General features: G+C 39.4%; 1 protein-coding gene across 5 annotated transcripts in view; it reads right to left on the reverse strand.

Moving 5' to 3' along the window:
* The window catches only part of mboat1 (membrane bound O-acyltransferase domain containing 1), a 136,040-nt gene that overhangs the window by 65,758 nt on the left and 51,175 nt on the right, over nucleotides 1–19,107 (reverse strand). For 4 of the 5 annotated variants that reach the window (XM_043719160.1, XM_043719158.1, XM_043719161.1 and 1 more), the window contains 2 exons: nucleotides 15,195–15,272; nucleotides 11,765–11,860 (listed from right to left, as the gene is read on the reverse strand). In XM_043719160.1, coding sequence (XP_043575095.1) covers nucleotides 11,765–11,860; nucleotides 15,195–15,272 — 174 coding nt within the window. The remainder of the gene's footprint in view (nucleotides 1–11,764; nucleotides 11,861–15,194; nucleotides 15,273–19,107) is intronic. The other variant, XM_043719159.1, reaches the window with a different exon arrangement.

The following is a 19,107-nucleotide window of genomic DNA, read 5'->3' on the forward strand; positions in this document are numbered from 1 at the left end:
GAATTGCTCCATTATAGGGTAGAATTAGTGAATTGGAATTATTTGCACATGCAAAAACAACTTCAAATGCTCACTTCATTAACTATCCTTAAATGATTGGATGGAATTGGCAAATCTTAAAAGAATTACTAGCTCCAAAATTTCAAGACACTACACCAATCATACTGAATCGTCACTATTCACAGGAGGTACGTTTCCGAGAAATCCAATGAATATTGAAACATTGAAAAACAAGATTTACTTCCCATAAGCATTAATGAATGAATTTTAGGCAAAATAACAATGCTGAATGAAAACTGTAAATTGTTCTCAAAAATTGGGGAACAAATAAGGAAAATAACCAATATCAGGCCAACAAACAGTGTGAACCCCCTGTAATTACCTTCCAGTAATCAGCAACTGATGTTTTACTTTAGACATTGTACTCTAGATGAACTGAACAAGTTTACTGATTCCCTTCAGTTATTCTATTTTTTCCACAACATCAATGCTTGGAGAATGCTATCACCAGAGTTCAAGTTATAGAAGTCTAAAATACAATTACTGAAAGGTACAGTATCAACTTGAAAAACATATTTTGTTGTCAAGATATCTATATACCTCTTTCCTCTCTCCCTCCCCATAACTCCTAACACATACCATTTGTGTCTGTTTTGATAATGCACTTTCTTTTTTCAGAGGAACCATCCAAGGGTTGCACAATACAGTATCTGAGACATAGTTGATTCAACTGATTTCTGGACTGGCTAGTGTCTGTAAGTCAACAGCTCATACATTGAATCAAATGATGAATAAGCACTCCGCTACAATCACAAATGCATCCAGAGAGAACTTGTAAAATGAGTGATTTAATATTAATGAACAAATTCAGGATGCAAGTTTATAAAACAGTTGGCTGCACGAAATATATACAAGAGGTTGGTACAACAGGTTTCGTGATATAGTTGGTTTGTTCAGGACTGCTCACTTTAATCCTACCTGCCATGTTGTGCCTTATTTTACTTTCCACAATAACTTTCTACAAAATGATCTGATGCATTAGATGTTTTGAATTTCAGAAACCAGTAACAGGAAAAGTGATACTGAAGGGGAAAAGACCTAAAACTTGACTCTAAACCCATTAATCATCTTGAAGATTTTCTGATCTGCATTCAATTTTTTTGCATAAAAGAGTGAGTCCCTCTTACTTCGGCAATAATAAGCTAGAATAAGTTTGTTGGCTTTGATTACCCTCTTTCTTAAGAACTTACATTTTACTTATATTCAGTTAATGGTCCATCTCCATATGAATAGTTTCATCTACTCTAGTGCATTTTTCTCAATTAAACAAGGTGCTCAATTCAGATGAAGCAGTGAATTTACCCTTTGTTTTATGTCAAGTATAGACATGCACAAGCATTAATCCCCATTTGAAGTGGACTGGCAATTATAGCTTGGGGGTGGGTGAGGCATGAGTATGTGAAAGGGAACAGCAAAAAAAATCACAACAATGTAAAGTATGTTAATAACAAGATGCTGGGAATAAACAATTAAGTTGCTGTAAAAAAAACGTCGGAATACAGCAAGCAGACAGATATGGTGACAGATCTGCAAAAACAAACAGTTGGTTTATTTAGCCTTTATCCACTCCCAGACTTTCTTGCACTCTAGATGGTTGCAGACTTCCTCACATTTCTTGATCAACTGCATGTTATTCATGTGATAGATAGATACTCATGAGTGAGAAAATGAACCCTTTCCTACCTCATTGATCCACAGTGAAGAATATGAGCAATATCAGAATCCATAAAAGAAACTTGGGACATCCACCCATATTCCCAGTTTCGAGAAAATCTACTTCCAACCAAGACGGATCAAAAACTATCACATTATAATAGTATAATACAAATTAAAACACTATCAGATTAATCCCACAAGTTAAATTAGCGATCTGGAAAACAGGGAACCTGTTCTTTTAAAATATGCTTTCACACATTTAAAACTGCAGATCAGGAACTCAATTCCATATTGATTGTGAATTAACTTTGCAGTTCCAGTTAAATGGCATACTGTGACTGTCCAAGAAAGCTGTTCCCTTAATGTTTTAATAATCAGCCTCGTGCTTCAGCACTTTGGAGAGCTGCAGTCTCATTTCAGTACAAAGTAATTTACCTCATTCGGAAAGGGAATGAAGGGTGGTTGCACATCTTTCTCTACAGTCATTGTTTTGAAAATCTGTAGAGTATTTTACTTTTACAAAGTACTCCAATGAGCATTAACATTTCTGCAAAACAGTACAGGGAACATCCAATCCCACAGATTATGAAAATAAACATTTTTAATTCCACTGCACCAGAAATAAAATCACGGTCACTTGTGAGCCTGCCCCAGAAACAATGGATAAAATTTCACCTCAGTCAAAGCTGAAGAGTCAAATAAACCAAAGTGGCTCACTGATATACTTCAGAGGTAGTTAGATGAACTTGCATTTGACTCCAGTTCAACAATATGCCTATGTTAGTTAACCAATTGTTAATCCTGATCCAAGTGAGTTATTGAGGTAGAAATGAGAACATCTTTCTTTCTGGGTAGAGTTTGTTAACTCCTGAGTTTTACATGTTGAGACCAGATCAGGGCAGCAGCTTCCTTCTCTAAAGGGCATTAGTGAACTAGATGGTTTTTTTTGCAACAATTGACATTGGTCACATGATCACCATTAGGCTAACTTTTTATTTTTAATAAAGAATTATTAAAGAGTTTTTAAGAGTTTTTAAAAATGCAATTCAAATTTCACCACCTGCCATGATGGGATTTGAACCCATGTCCCCAAAACATTAGTCTGAGGCTCTGAATTACTAGTCTAGTAACATTACCACCACATCACTGCGACCCTGAACCACTCAGTTTTATAGCACTTTACACACCTCAATCTCACTTGTCTCCCTCCTTTTATCTATTAATTAACGACAATCACCTGCTTAACTACTTGTCATACTAATACCTATGCATTACTGTCACCAACAAAAATAAAACAAATCTACAAATATCTCCTTGCAAGAAAGAACAACTAATCTAAACTCAAACAAAGTCTAATAAAGGCAGCAAGTTGTAAATGTAAATCATAGTTTTATTATTTTTTGTGGAACAAACCCTCCTTGTGGTACCCACCAGTCGCAAATGACTCCAAGCAGGACAGTGAAAACAAACTAGCTCTTCAAGGCCACTGAAGCACTGATAAGATCAAGACAAGAACCTGACAAAATCATCCACAGTGACCCATATTCTTCCTACTCCACCTAATTCTGCTAGAGACATCACCCATCCACCCCATGTTCATGCCTGACCTGTGAATAACCATGTGGTTGACTCTTAGCACACCCTCACTGAAACTAGGGACGGATAATAAATATTGCCTTGCCAATAAAAATGTTGTACAGTTTCAGTATTTTCTTCAATTTTCAGCCCACTATTAGGCAGCAGCTTTCTTGTGCATTTGCAGTAAGCCATTGAGCAGTGATAAATAAATAACCTGCAGTCACATGTATTCATGAGAATCTTACTGAAGTTAACCAAACCTCCAGCATATTTACACAGTATATTCTAAAACAATTATTACTGGGTTACAATGGAATTCCGTAAATATTCAGTTATGTTACAGCTAACATGGTACGTTATAGAGCACACCAAGACTTCATGCAAATAATATAATAACTATGAGAAGAATAAACAACTCACCACAAGAATCCACTGAGCATAAAGGAAAAGAAACAGAGCACAGGATAATGTAAAAAATACAAGAAAGACTTCACAAAACTGAAAGTCCAATGATTGGAATGAAGAGTGAAAATAACCATGACAATCATTTTTAAGATGAAAACAATGGTTGCATTTTCACATACTCGATAATAATTATTCCTCACTATATTTTACATTAGAACAGGTTGGTCTTTGAAAAAAAATCACAAGTGAAATAATCAAATTCTTAAGGAAGGCAGAAGCTGTGCGGAAGTTTCAGAAAGTAGGGAATTAGACAAGGAATCACAAACTGCACTCTGAGTTTCACAATAGGACTATCCTAAAAGGAGAATAATTCTATTTTTAACCAGAAGGAATGAGACTAGGTTATTCCTTCCGATTTTTACTCAAGACTTGGTTCATGACAATTCAGCATTGCATAAGCCACCTGATGAAGGAGCAGCGCTCCAAAAACTAGTGCTGCCAATTAAACCTGTTGGACTATAACCTGGTGTTGTGAGATTTTTAACTTTGCATAAACTGAACTGGTGACAGGATGAATTCTCTTTAGCAAGAACATGGAGTCGTCCAGTAGCTGGCTGATGTCTTTGAGTATATGATGAGTGCACAATGAAAGTACACAAAGTCACCCCAATCCTCTGCATACCATTTCATGAAAATATATTTTAAAAATCTATACAATTTTATTCATTAAAGGCACATGAAAGCATTTCTGTTCATTGAAAAATATGCACAAAATTTCACCTTAAAATTTACCTCATAAATGAACTCAAAACCTGTGAAAAATGATCAATCTCCAATTGTTTTCAGAGTAATAGCTGGAATAGGCCTGGGATAGATTATATTCAATGACAAAACCACCCACACTCCTTCCCCACCCTGCAATAACAGCATCTATCTTCTATATAAGTGGTGCACCTGTGGCAAACAAAAGCACCATTCCCTATGTCTGTTGGTACATCTAACTGGAAGTGTAATATCAAATAATTTGTTTTGCCATGTGAAAGATTTGGTGATGAGTCGTCTTCTCAAATCACAACAGTTCTAATAACTTAGTGGCTTTGTATGTTACTTCAAAGGACATTTAAAAGTCAATCAGTATGGTGTGGCACGGAGTCACATATAGTTCAACAGGCAAGGATGACAGATTTCTGAACCTAAAAAAAAATATAGGAATCAACTAGGTTTTCAACCACAATGCATAAACTTTTGCTCACTTCCGCCAGTTTATTCCAAAATTTTAAACATGAATCCAAGCTCTCAAACTGCCACAGTGGGATGAATATAACACAGATTCACCATATTATACAATATAGCCACTGTTTCAGGCTACTAGCCATGCCCTGTCCCAGTTGAAGGATTATACCCATTAGAGGTGGCAACACAGTGGTATGCAGTTGGCTGGAAGGAACTCTAGATGTACTCAGCATTGATCCAGGCCCATTAAGTTCCACAGCACTAGGTCAAACCTACATAGGGAAATCACCTGCTCATCACCACCTACTGCCCTTTCCCATGAATCAATACTCCTCTATGTTGAACACCTTTTGGAAGAAGCACTGAGGGTAGAAGGGACATACAATGACTCGACGTGGCCAACCTCAGTGTCCATGAAAGCAACAGGTGAGAAACGATGCAAAGTGATTCTACAAACCATGGATCAGATTGAAGTTGTGAAGTCCTGCTGTATCCAGATGTGAATTGTGGTGGACAATTGAACAATTAACTGGAGAAGATGACTCCACAAATATCCCTGTCCTCAATGATGGAGGAGTACCAGTAAAACAGTGCAAAAGACAAGGCTGAAGCATCTGCAATCATCTTCGCCCAGCAGCACCAAATTGATCATCTATCTTGGCCTCTCCTGAGTCCACAGGATTACTGGCAGGAGACTTCATTAATTCAATTTACTGTACACAAAACAAAATAGCTGACTGTAATGGATGCAGCAAAAACTAGGGCCCCAATACCATCCCAGCTGTCGTATTCAAGGCCGTTGCACTAGAACTAGTCTTCTGTTCCACAACAACTACAACACTGTCATCTATCCAACAATTTGGTAAATTGTCCAGGTATGTGCTGTTACAAAGAGCAGTTCAAATCTAATCAATCAACTACTGCTCCATCGATATACATCTAATCAGCAAGGTAATGGAAAGGGATGTTGACAGTGCAATCAGCAGATTTACACAGCATTAATCTCCTTAAATAATGCTTATGTTGAGCACTCAGCTTCTGACCTCATCACAGCTTTAGTAAAACATTGACAAAAGACCTCACTAATAGAAGTGAGGGAAGAAGGACAGCTTTTAACATCAAGGCAATATTGACAGAGTCGAAGAGTATGGTGCTGGAAAAGCACAGCTGGTCAGGCAGCATCAGAGGAGGAGAATTGATGCTTCAGGCAGAGTACAGCTTCACAGAGCCCTAGAAAAACTGGAGTCAGTGCGAATCAGGGGAGGACAGTTTGCTGACTGGATTTCTATCTGGCACAAAGGAAGATGACTGTAGTGGTTAGAAACCAAAGATCTCAGCACCAGGACATTGCTACCGGAGTTCCTCAGGGCAGTATCCTAGGAGCAACTACCTTTAGCTGCTTCATCAATGACCTTCATTCCATTACAAAGGTCAGAAGTTGGGAATTATTTGCTGGTAATTACACTGTGATCAGCATTCTCAATTCTTTAGACACTGAAATAGTCTGTATCTGCATGCAGTAAGACCTGAACAATGTTCAAGCATGAACCAATAAGTGGAAAGTAACATTTGTGCTACACAAGTGCTTGACAGTGAGATTTTCAAGACAGAATTTAAGTATCACCCAGAGGCTTCATGCAGGGCGGAACAGACCCTTCAGTCCAATTTGTCCATGCCAAGCAAGTTTCTCAACCAAAAATAGTCCCATTTACCTGCATTTAGCCCATTTTTCTCCAACTTTCCTATTGATGTACCTGTCCAAGTGTCTTTTAAATGTTGTAACTGTACCTGCATCTGCCATTTCCTCTGGCAGTTCATTCCACATACAAACCACCCTCTGTGGGGAAAAAGTTGTCCCTCAGGTCCCTTTTAAATCTTTCTCCTCTCACCTTAAAAATATGCCCCCTAGTTTTGAACTCGTGCAGCCGAGGGGAAAGACCTATGCTATTCACCTTATCTATGCCCTCATAATTTTATAAATCTCTATTAGGTCACCTTTCAAACTCCTACGCTCCAGTCAATAAAGTCCCAGCCTATTCCAGTCTCTCCTTATAACTCAAACCCTCCAGTCCTGGCAACATCCTGTAAATCTTTTCTGAATCCTCTCCAATAATATCCTTCCTATAGCAGGGCAATCAGAACTGTACACAGTACTCCAAAAGTGGCTTCACCAACATCCTGTGCAACCTCAACATGACATCTCAAACCCTACACTCCATGGTCTGAGCAACATTTTGACAATCAATAGCATTACCATTACTGAATCTCCCTAATAGCATCTTGGGGGTTACTACTGACCAGAAACTGAACTGGGCAAGTCATCCAAATACTATGGCTATAGACATGGGTCAAGGACTGGGAATTTTGTGTTGAGTAACTTACATTCTGACTCCCAAAAGCTTGTCCATCATCTGCAACACACGGCTGAAATGTATTCAAATACTCTTCACTTGTCAGTATAATAACAAATCCAACAACTCAAGAAATTCAATATCATCAGCATAAAGAAGCCTGTCAATTATTAACCAATCCACCTCCTTAAACATGCAATTTCTCTACTGCCAATGCTTAGTGGCAGTAGTCTGTATCATTTACAAGGAGCAGTGCAACTCTCCAAGATATCGTCAGCAGAATCGTACAAACATACAACCTTTACATCCTAGGCCAAGTGTAGTAGATTCATGGGAACATCACCACTTGCAAGTTCCTCTTCAACTCACATACGGCTCTGACTGATATATACCATGATTCTTTCACCATTGCTGAGTCAAAATCTTGTATGTTACTCCTTTACAACACTGTGGGTATAATCACTTCATATGGAGTGCTGTAGTTCAAGAAAGCAACCACTCACCATCTTCTCAAGGACAGTTAGAGATTGGCAATAAATGCTGGGGTGCCAGTGATACACACACAAGAGAAGGTGAGGACTGCAGATGCTGGCAATCAGAGGCAAAGAGTATGGTGCTGGAAAAGTACAGCTGGTCAGGCAGTATCCGAGGAACAGGAGAGTCAACGTTTGACCATAAGCTCTGATGAAGACCTTACGCTTGAAACGTCAACTCTCCTGCTCCTCGGATGCTGCCTGACTGGCTGTGCTTTTCCAGTGATACACACACATCCTATGAACAAATAAAAGGTTTCCAGGTTTCATTCTTCACGTCAGGCAAGCAGATAGGCTGTAAGTAGAGCAAAGAAAAATGTCCCTGGTTCCACAAGTTAGAGTGACAGAAGGTAAGTTGGGGGTGATCTATAAAATATTTCTAAACATATTCGAGAAAAGATTGGGATGTAATGCATTACAGTAAAATAATTGGATCAAACATAAATAACAATTACTGCCCTGAAGAAACTATGAAGGTCAACCAGGGAAACAAACTATCCCTCACAATAAATTTGTATAGTCCTAGATAACACAGGAAAGATTTGGCTTGGACTGGGAGAATTCAGGTTCAGCGCAGACTGTGCAACCTTAACCCAAGTGGACTGACCTTGAGAGATACCAATACTTTAATTCCGCATCAGGATACCTAAAACTGCGGAACATGCGTTTCATTTTCAGCCCCTAAGGCAGTTCAAATACCTCATTAGACACTGTTAAATCAACAAATGGCTCAGTGGCAGCACTGCAAATTGAAAACTAATACAGTCATATATAGATGATAACAGCACCAAAGGCTTATAGCCATGTTTAAACAAACTTGTTTTTCTAAACAATACCTCACCATACTTATTATGTAAAGCCAGAACAGCATCTAACATATACAGCGTAGGTTTCAAAGTCCTTTCATAGAGGGAGTATTTACAGGTATGCTCAGGTTTATGACAAAGCATCACCAAGAAGTTAAAGGACCACTGGCCAAAGCACTGTACTCTCACAATTGACAAATTTGAGATGAATAAACAAGAGAATTTTAAAGCATTTATTTATTGAAGAGATTTAAGAGTACATCAAATGTGGCAACCAAGGCAGAGTCTCTGGGGCAATGTATCTTCAGCAGCCAAAACCTTGAACACGACTGATGGAACTATTGTTTCATAAGCCATTAGTTCAATCTAAAGTTTTTCTCCTACAAAAGTAAAGATCATACTTAATTCTTGTAATGAAAAGCCCTATAAATTTTGGAGCAACCTTTCACAGCTCTCTTTCCATGGTTCAAAATTCAGTTAATCATCTGTTTTTACTTTTCTCACCCTCTCTTTCACTTCACAGTAAAACACTTTCACAAAGCAGAGGATGATAGACAATTCTGATTTCCTCATGATATATGAAATGATTGTAATGAGATCAGCCAGGTGGACCTTATAGAACATAAGTTTCCTGACTGACCAAATTAACAACCCCAGTCAGGGAACCCTGGCTGACAGATACAAAACAAGAGTGTCAGACATCCGGTTCACTCAGAGCTGGCTCTGAGGTAGCTGGATTAGTATCAAGGACTCTCCACATATAAGTAAAGGGTCACTTGGTGATCGGACACTGGCCTGTGAAATTTTTCAATATAGAATTACTGCCAATTATTACGGTATAGTTTACTGTCTCTGATAAAAATTTGGTCAATTTATATGACTACAGAACTACAGCGTATAAATATATGGACATCCTGCAGCACAAAGCAATTCTGATTTTTAGTTGGAGTGATGTGAAGAGAGATAAATAATAGAAGCTGGGTGGTTCCTCCAAATGAAATATTGACTGATCAGTGAAACTACACAATTTGCATACCCTGAGAATAGCCCAAAGCTGCACTGATAGAGGCAGCATAACCATTTGATTCCATTTGAAAGAACAGTATGCTGTACAGGAAGGTAGAAACACAAGAAGCCCCATCTTGAACTTTCCTGGTACTTTTGATCTTTAATCCAATTAACCTTTAAAAGAAACTAGATGAAGGCTTGTTTTCATCCTGGTGTTCTTTGTTAACTGGTACTCAAATGTATAACTTCCAGCACCCTGAGAATGGCCAAAGATTTGCAGATTTCTACCACAACAGAGAGCGTCTCCATTGCAGTGACAACACCATGAGTCGAGAATGCTAAGGCACATCCCAAACATGGCATTCATTGCAGGTGAGGAATTAGGAGCAGGCATACAGAACCCCAGGAGGCAGCTGACCATTTAAATGATGGCATGCATCTATGAAATCGAATTTTGCAGTTTTTGGTATTTAGAACCCAGAAGGTGGACATTCAACTCAGTAAGGCCAGGCTTATACTCAGTGCATTTTGTTCTCAGACAGCCAGGCCATCCATTTGGAAGGCTGAAGTTCCAGTAAATTGGCCAAAGATATCTGGGGTATAGGAGGTGGAATGGTCAAAGAGTGGCACAAGGAACATGAGGGCCATAAGCATGTGTAGAAATTGGGCATGGAGTGTAAGGGGAATGAGGGGTAAGAGCAGAAGGCATGCTTTCTGTTTTTTCCTTACTTACAAACTTTGAACACAACACTGGATTTCCAAGGGAAACATTCTGTTTGACTCATGTAAGGTTTCCTCAGCTGCCTGGCCTGACTCCCAATTCACCATGGCCCGCTGAACCAAGAATCAAAACTGCAGGCAGCCATTTTAAAGGCCAGGTTCACAGAATCAAGATTTCTCCCAACTCAGGAACAAAAATCAGGACAATAACAGAAACTGAAACAGAAACCCAGCAGATCTGGCAAAATCAGGGCATGTGTTTTAATTGATATTTTTGGACAGGATTAAAAGGCAAGGATTAAAAGAGACAGAAAGCAGATGGTTTATTCGTTGATGCCAATTAAAAATGCATTTCAAAGACATATTGACATAAAAGGGACAACAATATTCTGTTTAACAGTGGGGATGTCAGAGCATGGAGAATCCTCTGCTGCAATGTTCCATCTAATAACATTTTGTATTTCACAGCCAGTTTGCAGTACTACATGTTTCTTCTTAAAACTGACATGCTTTCATGCATCTTAAAAGAACCACTGCATACATGGGGCCTGCTTATTCTGTGCACACATATCCATCTGCTGCATAACCATGCACCCACACAGTTTAGAGTGTACTGTAGACATTTGCTCCATTATCTCACACACACATAAATATATAATACTACAGCGAAGCATCCTTCAATAGTACATCTACATCCACATAGTCTAGTCAGATTCATGCCCAATATTATTAACGCATCTCAATTCTCTCGTTGAATAGATATATTCTAATAGAAAACTCTGGAGCTCCCTATATTGTAAAATCCACCAAATCTTTACACAGAGGTGCACATTCCACAACACTAGAAACAGAATTTTCCAATCCTTCGAAAATCAGAAGTCATATTTTTTCTTTCACTTCTGGCCAGGGGATATCCTGACATATCAGCAAATGAGCCAGATAAGGAAATGGCACCCAGCACTAATTATGATAGCATTGATAGCTGCCACAAGCTCTGAAAGATCCTAGTAAAATAATCTAGGGAAGTTGTCATTTCATCATGGCGCCTTCATATTACAACACTGACACGGAGGACAGAGGTACTGTACTGAGCAGTGCAGTAATACAAATGAAGAAAACTTTTATTCTCCCTTAACTTCAACACCAGACAGAAAGTACTCTGCAAATTCAACAGGGAAAACAAAATCCCAAGAATACACTAGAAAACAGATATTCCATTCCACAAAACAAAATATTAGAGTTTGCTGTAAGTACCTCAACACTGTCACAAAAACAAAGGGTATATGGTAATTTCCTTTTATTTATCCAAGTAAATAATTACACCCCTTATGCTCCTTTCATGTCCTTCCTTAAAAGGTCACTTTCAAATTTAGATACTAAATTACAACTGAGAAATATCTAAAAACAAACTCACCCAGAGAAATCTGTGGCCAACAGTCCATAATTAAAGATATATACTCTGCTAATTTGACACAGTGTGAGATAGCCCATTGCTGCTACAAATGAATATCTAAAAGAACAAGAAACACAAATGTACTGGAATTGTTATGATGTCACATATAATAAAAATAAATTATTGGGAAAGGTGGCTTTTGAGGAAATTGTTAGAGGAGGAGGGAAAAGTGGAGAGACTTAAATTACTCAAAGTCTTTATGGCAGAAAGCATAATGGTAGATGATGAAAAGCAGGGATGCCAAGTTACAGAAACCCACTGCAGCAGGTGTCACCAGGAGTAAAAATCCCAAATTGATTTTTTTTCATCCTAAACTCAGGGTTGCTGAAGCCAACTTGAGCAGCCTCTTCAACCACTGAGCCTTCAACTACAATTCAGGTCGTCTTGGTCTATATGACACAGACTATCACTGGGACAGTGTACAACTCTGAGTCACCAGGGTGTTAATACATTTTGCAAATGTTTGGACATGCACTAAGCTTAAATAGTTTCAATATCATTACTTCACCAACTTTTACACCATTGAATATGCAAACTTGCAGATATACACCTCACCTTATGTATGTACTAGTCAGTCTATTGCAAATTAAAACACAAAGTCAATTTTAATTTGATTTGTTCAGATCAAGCAAAGGTCAAAATAATGAAATTAATGTAGGGGATGGGAAGAGGTAAGGATGTGAAAGGGGAAGGCAGTGAGATTATAAGAAATAGGATTTATAATCATTTAGAAAGGAATAAGTTGATCAGGGATAGTCAGCACTGTTTTGTGAAGAGTAGGTCTTGCCTCACAAACCTTATCAAATTCTTTGAGAAGGTGACCAGACAGGTGGATGAGGGTAAAGTGGTTAATGTGGTGTATATGGATTTCAGTAAGGCGTTTGATAAAGTTCCCCATGGTAGGATATTGCACAAAATACAGAGGCATGGGACTGAGGAAATATGTACGTGCAGTAATGTAACTAAACAAAAAGGCAAGGATTCAGCCAAATGTATACGATTTTTTAAGCTAGGGAAGGCAAATATTTGTTTGTTAAAAAAAGATAAGTCAGATCCACCAGAGTGAAGGAAATCCATTAAAAACATGCAGATATTGCTGACGAGGCCAGCATTTATTACTTAACTCTAATTTCCCTGTGTGCTGTGTTCTTGTTTCAAAAACAGTACCAATGCTAAAAGAATGTTTTTATGGCACTATAATAGCAAAATACTGCAAAGGCTGACGACCTTAAATAAAAGCAGAAAATGCTGGAGAAGCTCAGCAGGTCTGGCAGCATCACAGATGATGGTCAGCTGCCTACTGTAACCACTATAGTCCTTCAGGTGCAGGGTCTCTCGCGGTACTGTTAGGAGAGAATTCCAGGATTTTGACCCAGTAGCAGTAAAGCAATAGAGTTATAACCCCAAATCAGGATGGTGTGTGACTCAAAGGAAGATTGAGATGTCAGTGGGGGAGCACTTTGGGCAACCATAATTCTATTAGTTTTAAAATTGAAAAGGATAGACAGGATCTAACAGCAGAAGTTCTAAACTGGAGGAAGGCCAATTTTGATGGTATTAGGCAAGAACTTTCGAAAGCTGATTGGAGGCAGATGTTCGCAGGTAAAGGGACAGCTGGAAAATGGAAAGCCTTCAAAAATGAGATAACAAAAGCTCAGAGACAGTATGTTCCTATTAGGGTGAAAGGAAAGGCTGGCAGATGCAGGGAATGCTGGATGACTAATGACATAGAGGTTTTGGTCAAGAAAAAGAAGGAAGAATGTGTCAGGTTTAGACAGCAGAGATTGAGCGAATCCTTAGGAGACTATAATGGCAGTAGGAGTATACTTAAGGGGGAAATCAGGAGGGCAAAAAGGGGACATGAGATAGAATTTGGCAAATAGAATTAAGGAGAGTCCACAGGGATTTTATGAAGACATCAAGAACAAAAAGGGTAACTAGGGAGAGAATAGGACCAGTCAAAGATCGGCAAGGCAGTCTATGTATGGAAAGGCAGGAGATAGGGAGATCCCAAAGGAGTATTTTGCATCAGTGTTTATTGTGGCGAAGGATATAAAAATACTGAATGTGGGGAAATAGATGGTGACATCTTGAAAAATGTCCATATTACAGAAGAGGAAGTGCTGGATGTCTTGAAACAACAAAAGGTGGATAAATCCCCATGACCTGTTCAGGTGTACCCTAAAATTCTGTTGGAAGCTAAGGAAGTGATTGCTGGACCACTCACTGACAGTCACAGGTGAGGTGCCGGAAGACTGGAGGTTGGCTAATGTGGTGCCATTATTTTAGAAAGGTGCTAAGAAAAAGCCAGGGAACCATTGGCCGGTGAGCCTGACATCGGTGGTGGGCAAGTTATTGGAGGGAATCCTGAGGGACAGGATTTACATATATTTGGATAGCCAAGGAGTGATTTGGGTTAATCAATATGGCTTTGTGCACAGGAAATCATGTCTCACTAACTTGATTGAGTTTTTTGAAGAAGTAATGAGGAGGATTGATGAAGGCAGAGCGGTGAACAGGATCTTACAGTGACTTCAGTAAAATGTTTAACAAGGTTCCTCATGACAGATTGGTTAGTAAGGTTAGATCATATGGAATACTGGGAGAACTTGCCATTTGGATACAGAACTAGCTTGAAGATAGAAGACAGAGGGTGGTGGTGGAGGATTGCTTTTCAAACTGGAGGCCTGTGACCAGTGGAGTGCCACAAGGATCGGTGCTGGTCCACTGCTTTTAGTCATTTATATAAGTGATTTGGATGCAAACATAGGAGGTATAGTTAGTAAATTTGCAGATGACACCAAAATTGAAGGTGCAATGGACAGCAAAGAAAGTTAACTCAGCGTACAATGGGTTCTTGATCAGATGGGCCAATGGGCCGAGGAGTGGCAGATGGAGCTTAATTTAGATAAATGTGAGGTGCTGCAGTTTGGAAAGGCAAATCAGGGCAGGGCTTATACACTTAATGGTAAGATCCTGCGGAGTGTTGTTGAACAAAGAGACCTTGGAGTTCAAGTTCATTGTTCCTTGAAAGTGGAGTCTCAGGTCCATAGGATAGTGAAGAAGGTATTTAGTATGTTTTTTTTTATTGCTCAAAGCATTGAGTATCAGAGTTGGGAGGTCATGTTGCAGTTGTACGGGATATTGGTTAGGCCACTTTTGGAACATTGTGTGCAATTCTGATCTAAAGAGCAGATCACAGGACCAACACAACCCCTCGAAAACAGATTTATGGTCTATATGTTAAGTAAGGAAAATGTGGTTTATTTCAAACAAATAATTAAATCCAAAATGTGTCTATCTTAAATTTTCAAATTTATTTAAAACCTCAGCAGTATTTCCAAGTAGATGCCTTTGCTTCAGAAAACATTACACATATTGGGTTCTATACCTGTGAATGTTTGAGACGTTCGCTGTTATCATAATGCAGTAGCACAAAGAAACTTCCATAAAAATGTGTAATGAGTACCTGGAGAAAGAACAGCAAAACAAAGATTAGACACATGATTTCTAAGCCCAACTGAAAATAATTGCTCTTCACATTTTAACAACTATTACTTCATTTGCATTTTGGAAAACAGGTACAATAACAGATCCATAGAGCTCCAAGTTCTTTCTGCCATTAAATTAGATCATGGCTGACCAGGATCTTAAATTCATTTACTCTCCTAGTTTTGATATTCCTTAATGTCATTATTGAATAAATACTGAATATATACGAACAATAACACAGAAGCAGATAACTTGGCCCAGGACTCTGAATTCCCTTCGAGGCAGATGTCGTTCTAACCTTTTATATGAACAGTTATTCTCCTTTCCTTCACCTATTTAACATGACCTCTTAAATGTTAACATGATCCATGCTTCAATCATGTACTTTGGCAGAGAATTAGACAGCCTCTCACTACTTTCTTTTAAATCCTAACTCTAATTTTTTTCAGACCTTCAGAGGATATGGGCAGCATTGGCAAAGCCAACATTTGTTCCTTGTCCTAATTGCTCTTGAATTGAGTGGTTAGTTAGGGCATTTAAGAGTCAATCACACTGCAGTGGGTCTGGAGGCACATGTAGGCAAGATCAAATTTCCTTCCAAATGGACATTCATCAGATAAATGGGTTTTATGACAGTACGGTCGCTATCAGGCTGGCATTTAATTCCAGATTTTTAGTGATTATTTCTTGTCATTTGATGGTAGTTGGGAAGGTCACCATTACCAAGACTAACTTAATATTGCAGATTTATTAACTCATTCCAAATTCCAATCAGATGCGATAGAAAGATTTAAACCAGCATCCCCACAGCTTGAGCCTGGACCTCTAGGTTAGTAACTCAGTGGCATTATCATTAAACCACTATCTCCTCAGTGCAGTAAATTACTTGGATTTAATTTTATAACCAATGCCTTGTTCTACATACCTCTATATTACTGGAAATAATATGCTCTGTCAACTTTGCTGTCAATCTTACCTTCTTCTAACCCTTTCAGCTCTTTAAAATCCTCCTTGTCCACCACTCAGAATGCAGCCCTAGGTTTCTCACTGAGATATCAGCTTCTCCCTAGAGTCTGCATTAAATGCCTCATCTTCAATGATTTCATTCTCTACCTCAGCTCTATGGGTCCTCTAAATTCTTCATTCTCTTGTTCACTCTTCAACAAATATATTCTCCTACCTAAATTCCCAATCTCCCAATAGTGCAATGACCATCTCCAATTACTTTCTTGTATTACACCTTTCTGTGCCCTTCCTATCCCACCTCTTTCTGTATCCATTGCCGGATAACATCATTCAAACTAATTTTACAGTTCTCCTTTCAAGTTCAACCTTTTGGCCTTCCATTTATCACCATTCATTTGCAGCTTCTTCGATGATCTTCCCTCCTTCATAAGGTCAGAGTGAGTGTGGTTAACTCTGATTGCACAATTTTCAGCACCATTCGGGACTCCTCAGATACTGAAGCAGTCCACAATAAAATGCAACAAGGTCTGGATAATATCCAGGTTTGGACTGACACATGGCAAGTAACATTCATGCCCCACAAATACCAGAAAATGGCCATCTCCAATAAGAGACTTCTAATCACCACTCTTGGCATTCATTGGCTCCACTTCAACATAGTGAAGGTTACCATTGATCAGAACATCATCTGGACTCAAGGCATATGCACAGTAGCTACAAGAGCAGGTCAGAGATTAGGAAGACTGCTACAAGTAACTCATGTCCTCCTGACTCCCCAAAGCATATCCACCATCTACAAGGTACAAGTCAGAAGTGCGATGGAAACTCTATTTGTTGAGATGGGTGTCTCTAAGAACACTCAAGAAGCTAGACACCATCCAGGACAAAGCAGCCTGCTTGACTGGCACCACATCCACAAACATCCATTCCATTCACCACTAAAACTAAGGAGCAGCACTGTATAATACCTACAAGGTGCAATTCAGAAATTCACTAAAGACCCTCAGACAGTACCTTCAAACCCACAATCACCTCCATCTTAAAGGAGGAGGACAGCAGATGCATGGGAACACCTCCATCTGTAAATTCCACTCCAAACCACTTATCATCCTGACTTGGAAATTTATCGCTGTTCCTTCACTGCCGCTGCGTCATATCCTGGCATTCTGTCCTTAAGGGACTATCTATAGCACATGGACTATGGACTACAGCGATTCAAGGCAGCTCACCAACACCTTCTCAAGGTCAACAAAGATGGGTAATAAATGCTAGCCAGTGATGCCTATGTCAAAAAGTCAAAACAAAAAATAATCCATTCCACAGTCATAGATATAACAGCACAGAAACAGACCCTTCGGTCAGACTCATCCACACTGAAATGGTGTTTTCTAAATAAATCTAGTCCCATTTGCCAGCATTTGGCCCATATCCTTCTAAACCCTTCCTATACATCTACCCATCCAGATGCCTTTTAAATGCTGTAATTGTACCAACCACCACCACTTCCTCTGGCAGCTCATTCCATACACGCACCACCAACTGTGTGAGAAAGTTGCCCCTTGGGTCCCTTTAAAATCTTTCCCTTTTCACCCTAAACCTATGCCTAGTTTTGGACTCCCCCACACCAGGGAAAAGACCTCATTTATTTACTCTATCTATGCCCATCATGATTTTATAAACCTCGAGAAGGTCACCCCTCAGCCTCTGACGCTCCAGGCAAAGAAGCCTATTCATCCTCTCCCTATAGCTCAAACCCTCCAAACCAAGTAACATCCTTGGAAATCTTTTCTGAAACCTTTCAAGTTTTACAACATCCCTCCTGTAGCAGGGAGACCAGAGTTGGACATAATATTCCAATAATGGCCTAACCATTGTCCTGCACAGCTGCAACACAACCTCCCAACCCCTGTACTTAATGCACTGACCAATAAAGGCAAACATACCAAATGCTTTCTTCACGAGCTGCGACTCCGCTTTCAAAGAACAATGAACCTCAAATCCAAGGCCTCTTTGTTCAGCAACACTCCCCAGGACCTTAGCATTAAGTCCTGCCCTGATATGTCATTCCAAAATGCAGCACCTCTTATTTATCTAAATTAATCTTCATCTGCCACTCCTTGGCCCATTGGCCCATCTGATCAAAATCTCATTGAACTCTTGAGGTAACTTTCTTTGCTCTCCACTTCACCTCCAATTTTAGTGTCATCTGCAACTTTACGAACGATACCTCCTATGTTCACATCCAAATAATTTATATAAATGACAAATACAAACATTGAAACTTTTGAATCTCTCATAAACAAGATATTTTGCCAATACATGCCTGATCCTAATTCAGTATCATTTTCTCTGCCAGCCCCAACTATTCCAGCCCAAGACCATCACCTCACATAAACCTTTGCACTTTCACCATGTTTATCTGAATCCATATTCTTTTCTCTCTTCCTTCACCTCAGTATGGAAACTGTGTCAATACACTTCCAAGCCCCACACTCAAATTCCCTGCACAAGTCTCTTCATTTGCACACCTCGCTTTCTGCCTTCAAGGCCCTCTCTTAAAAAAAACTCCATTCTTGGACCAAGTAGCCATCCGTTGAAACTTTATTGCTGGAACAGCACAGCAGGTCAGGCAGCATCCAGGGAACAGGAGATTCAACGTTTCGGGCACAGGCCCTTCTTCAGGAATGAGCAGAGAGTGTTCAGCAGGAGAAGATAAAAGGTAGGGAGGAGGGACTTGGAGGAGGGGAGTTGGAAATGTGATAGGTGGAAAGAGGTCAAGGTGAGGGTGATAGGTCGGAGTAGGATGGAGGCGGAGAGGTCAAGAAGAAGACTGCAGGTCAGGAAGG

This window comes from Chiloscyllium plagiosum, chromosome 29 (assembly GCF_004010195.1).
Source record: "Chiloscyllium plagiosum isolate BGI_BamShark_2017 chromosome 29, ASM401019v2, whole genome shotgun sequence".
NCBI lineage: Eukaryota > Metazoa > Chordata > Chondrichthyes > Orectolobiformes > Hemiscylliidae > Chiloscyllium > Chiloscyllium plagiosum.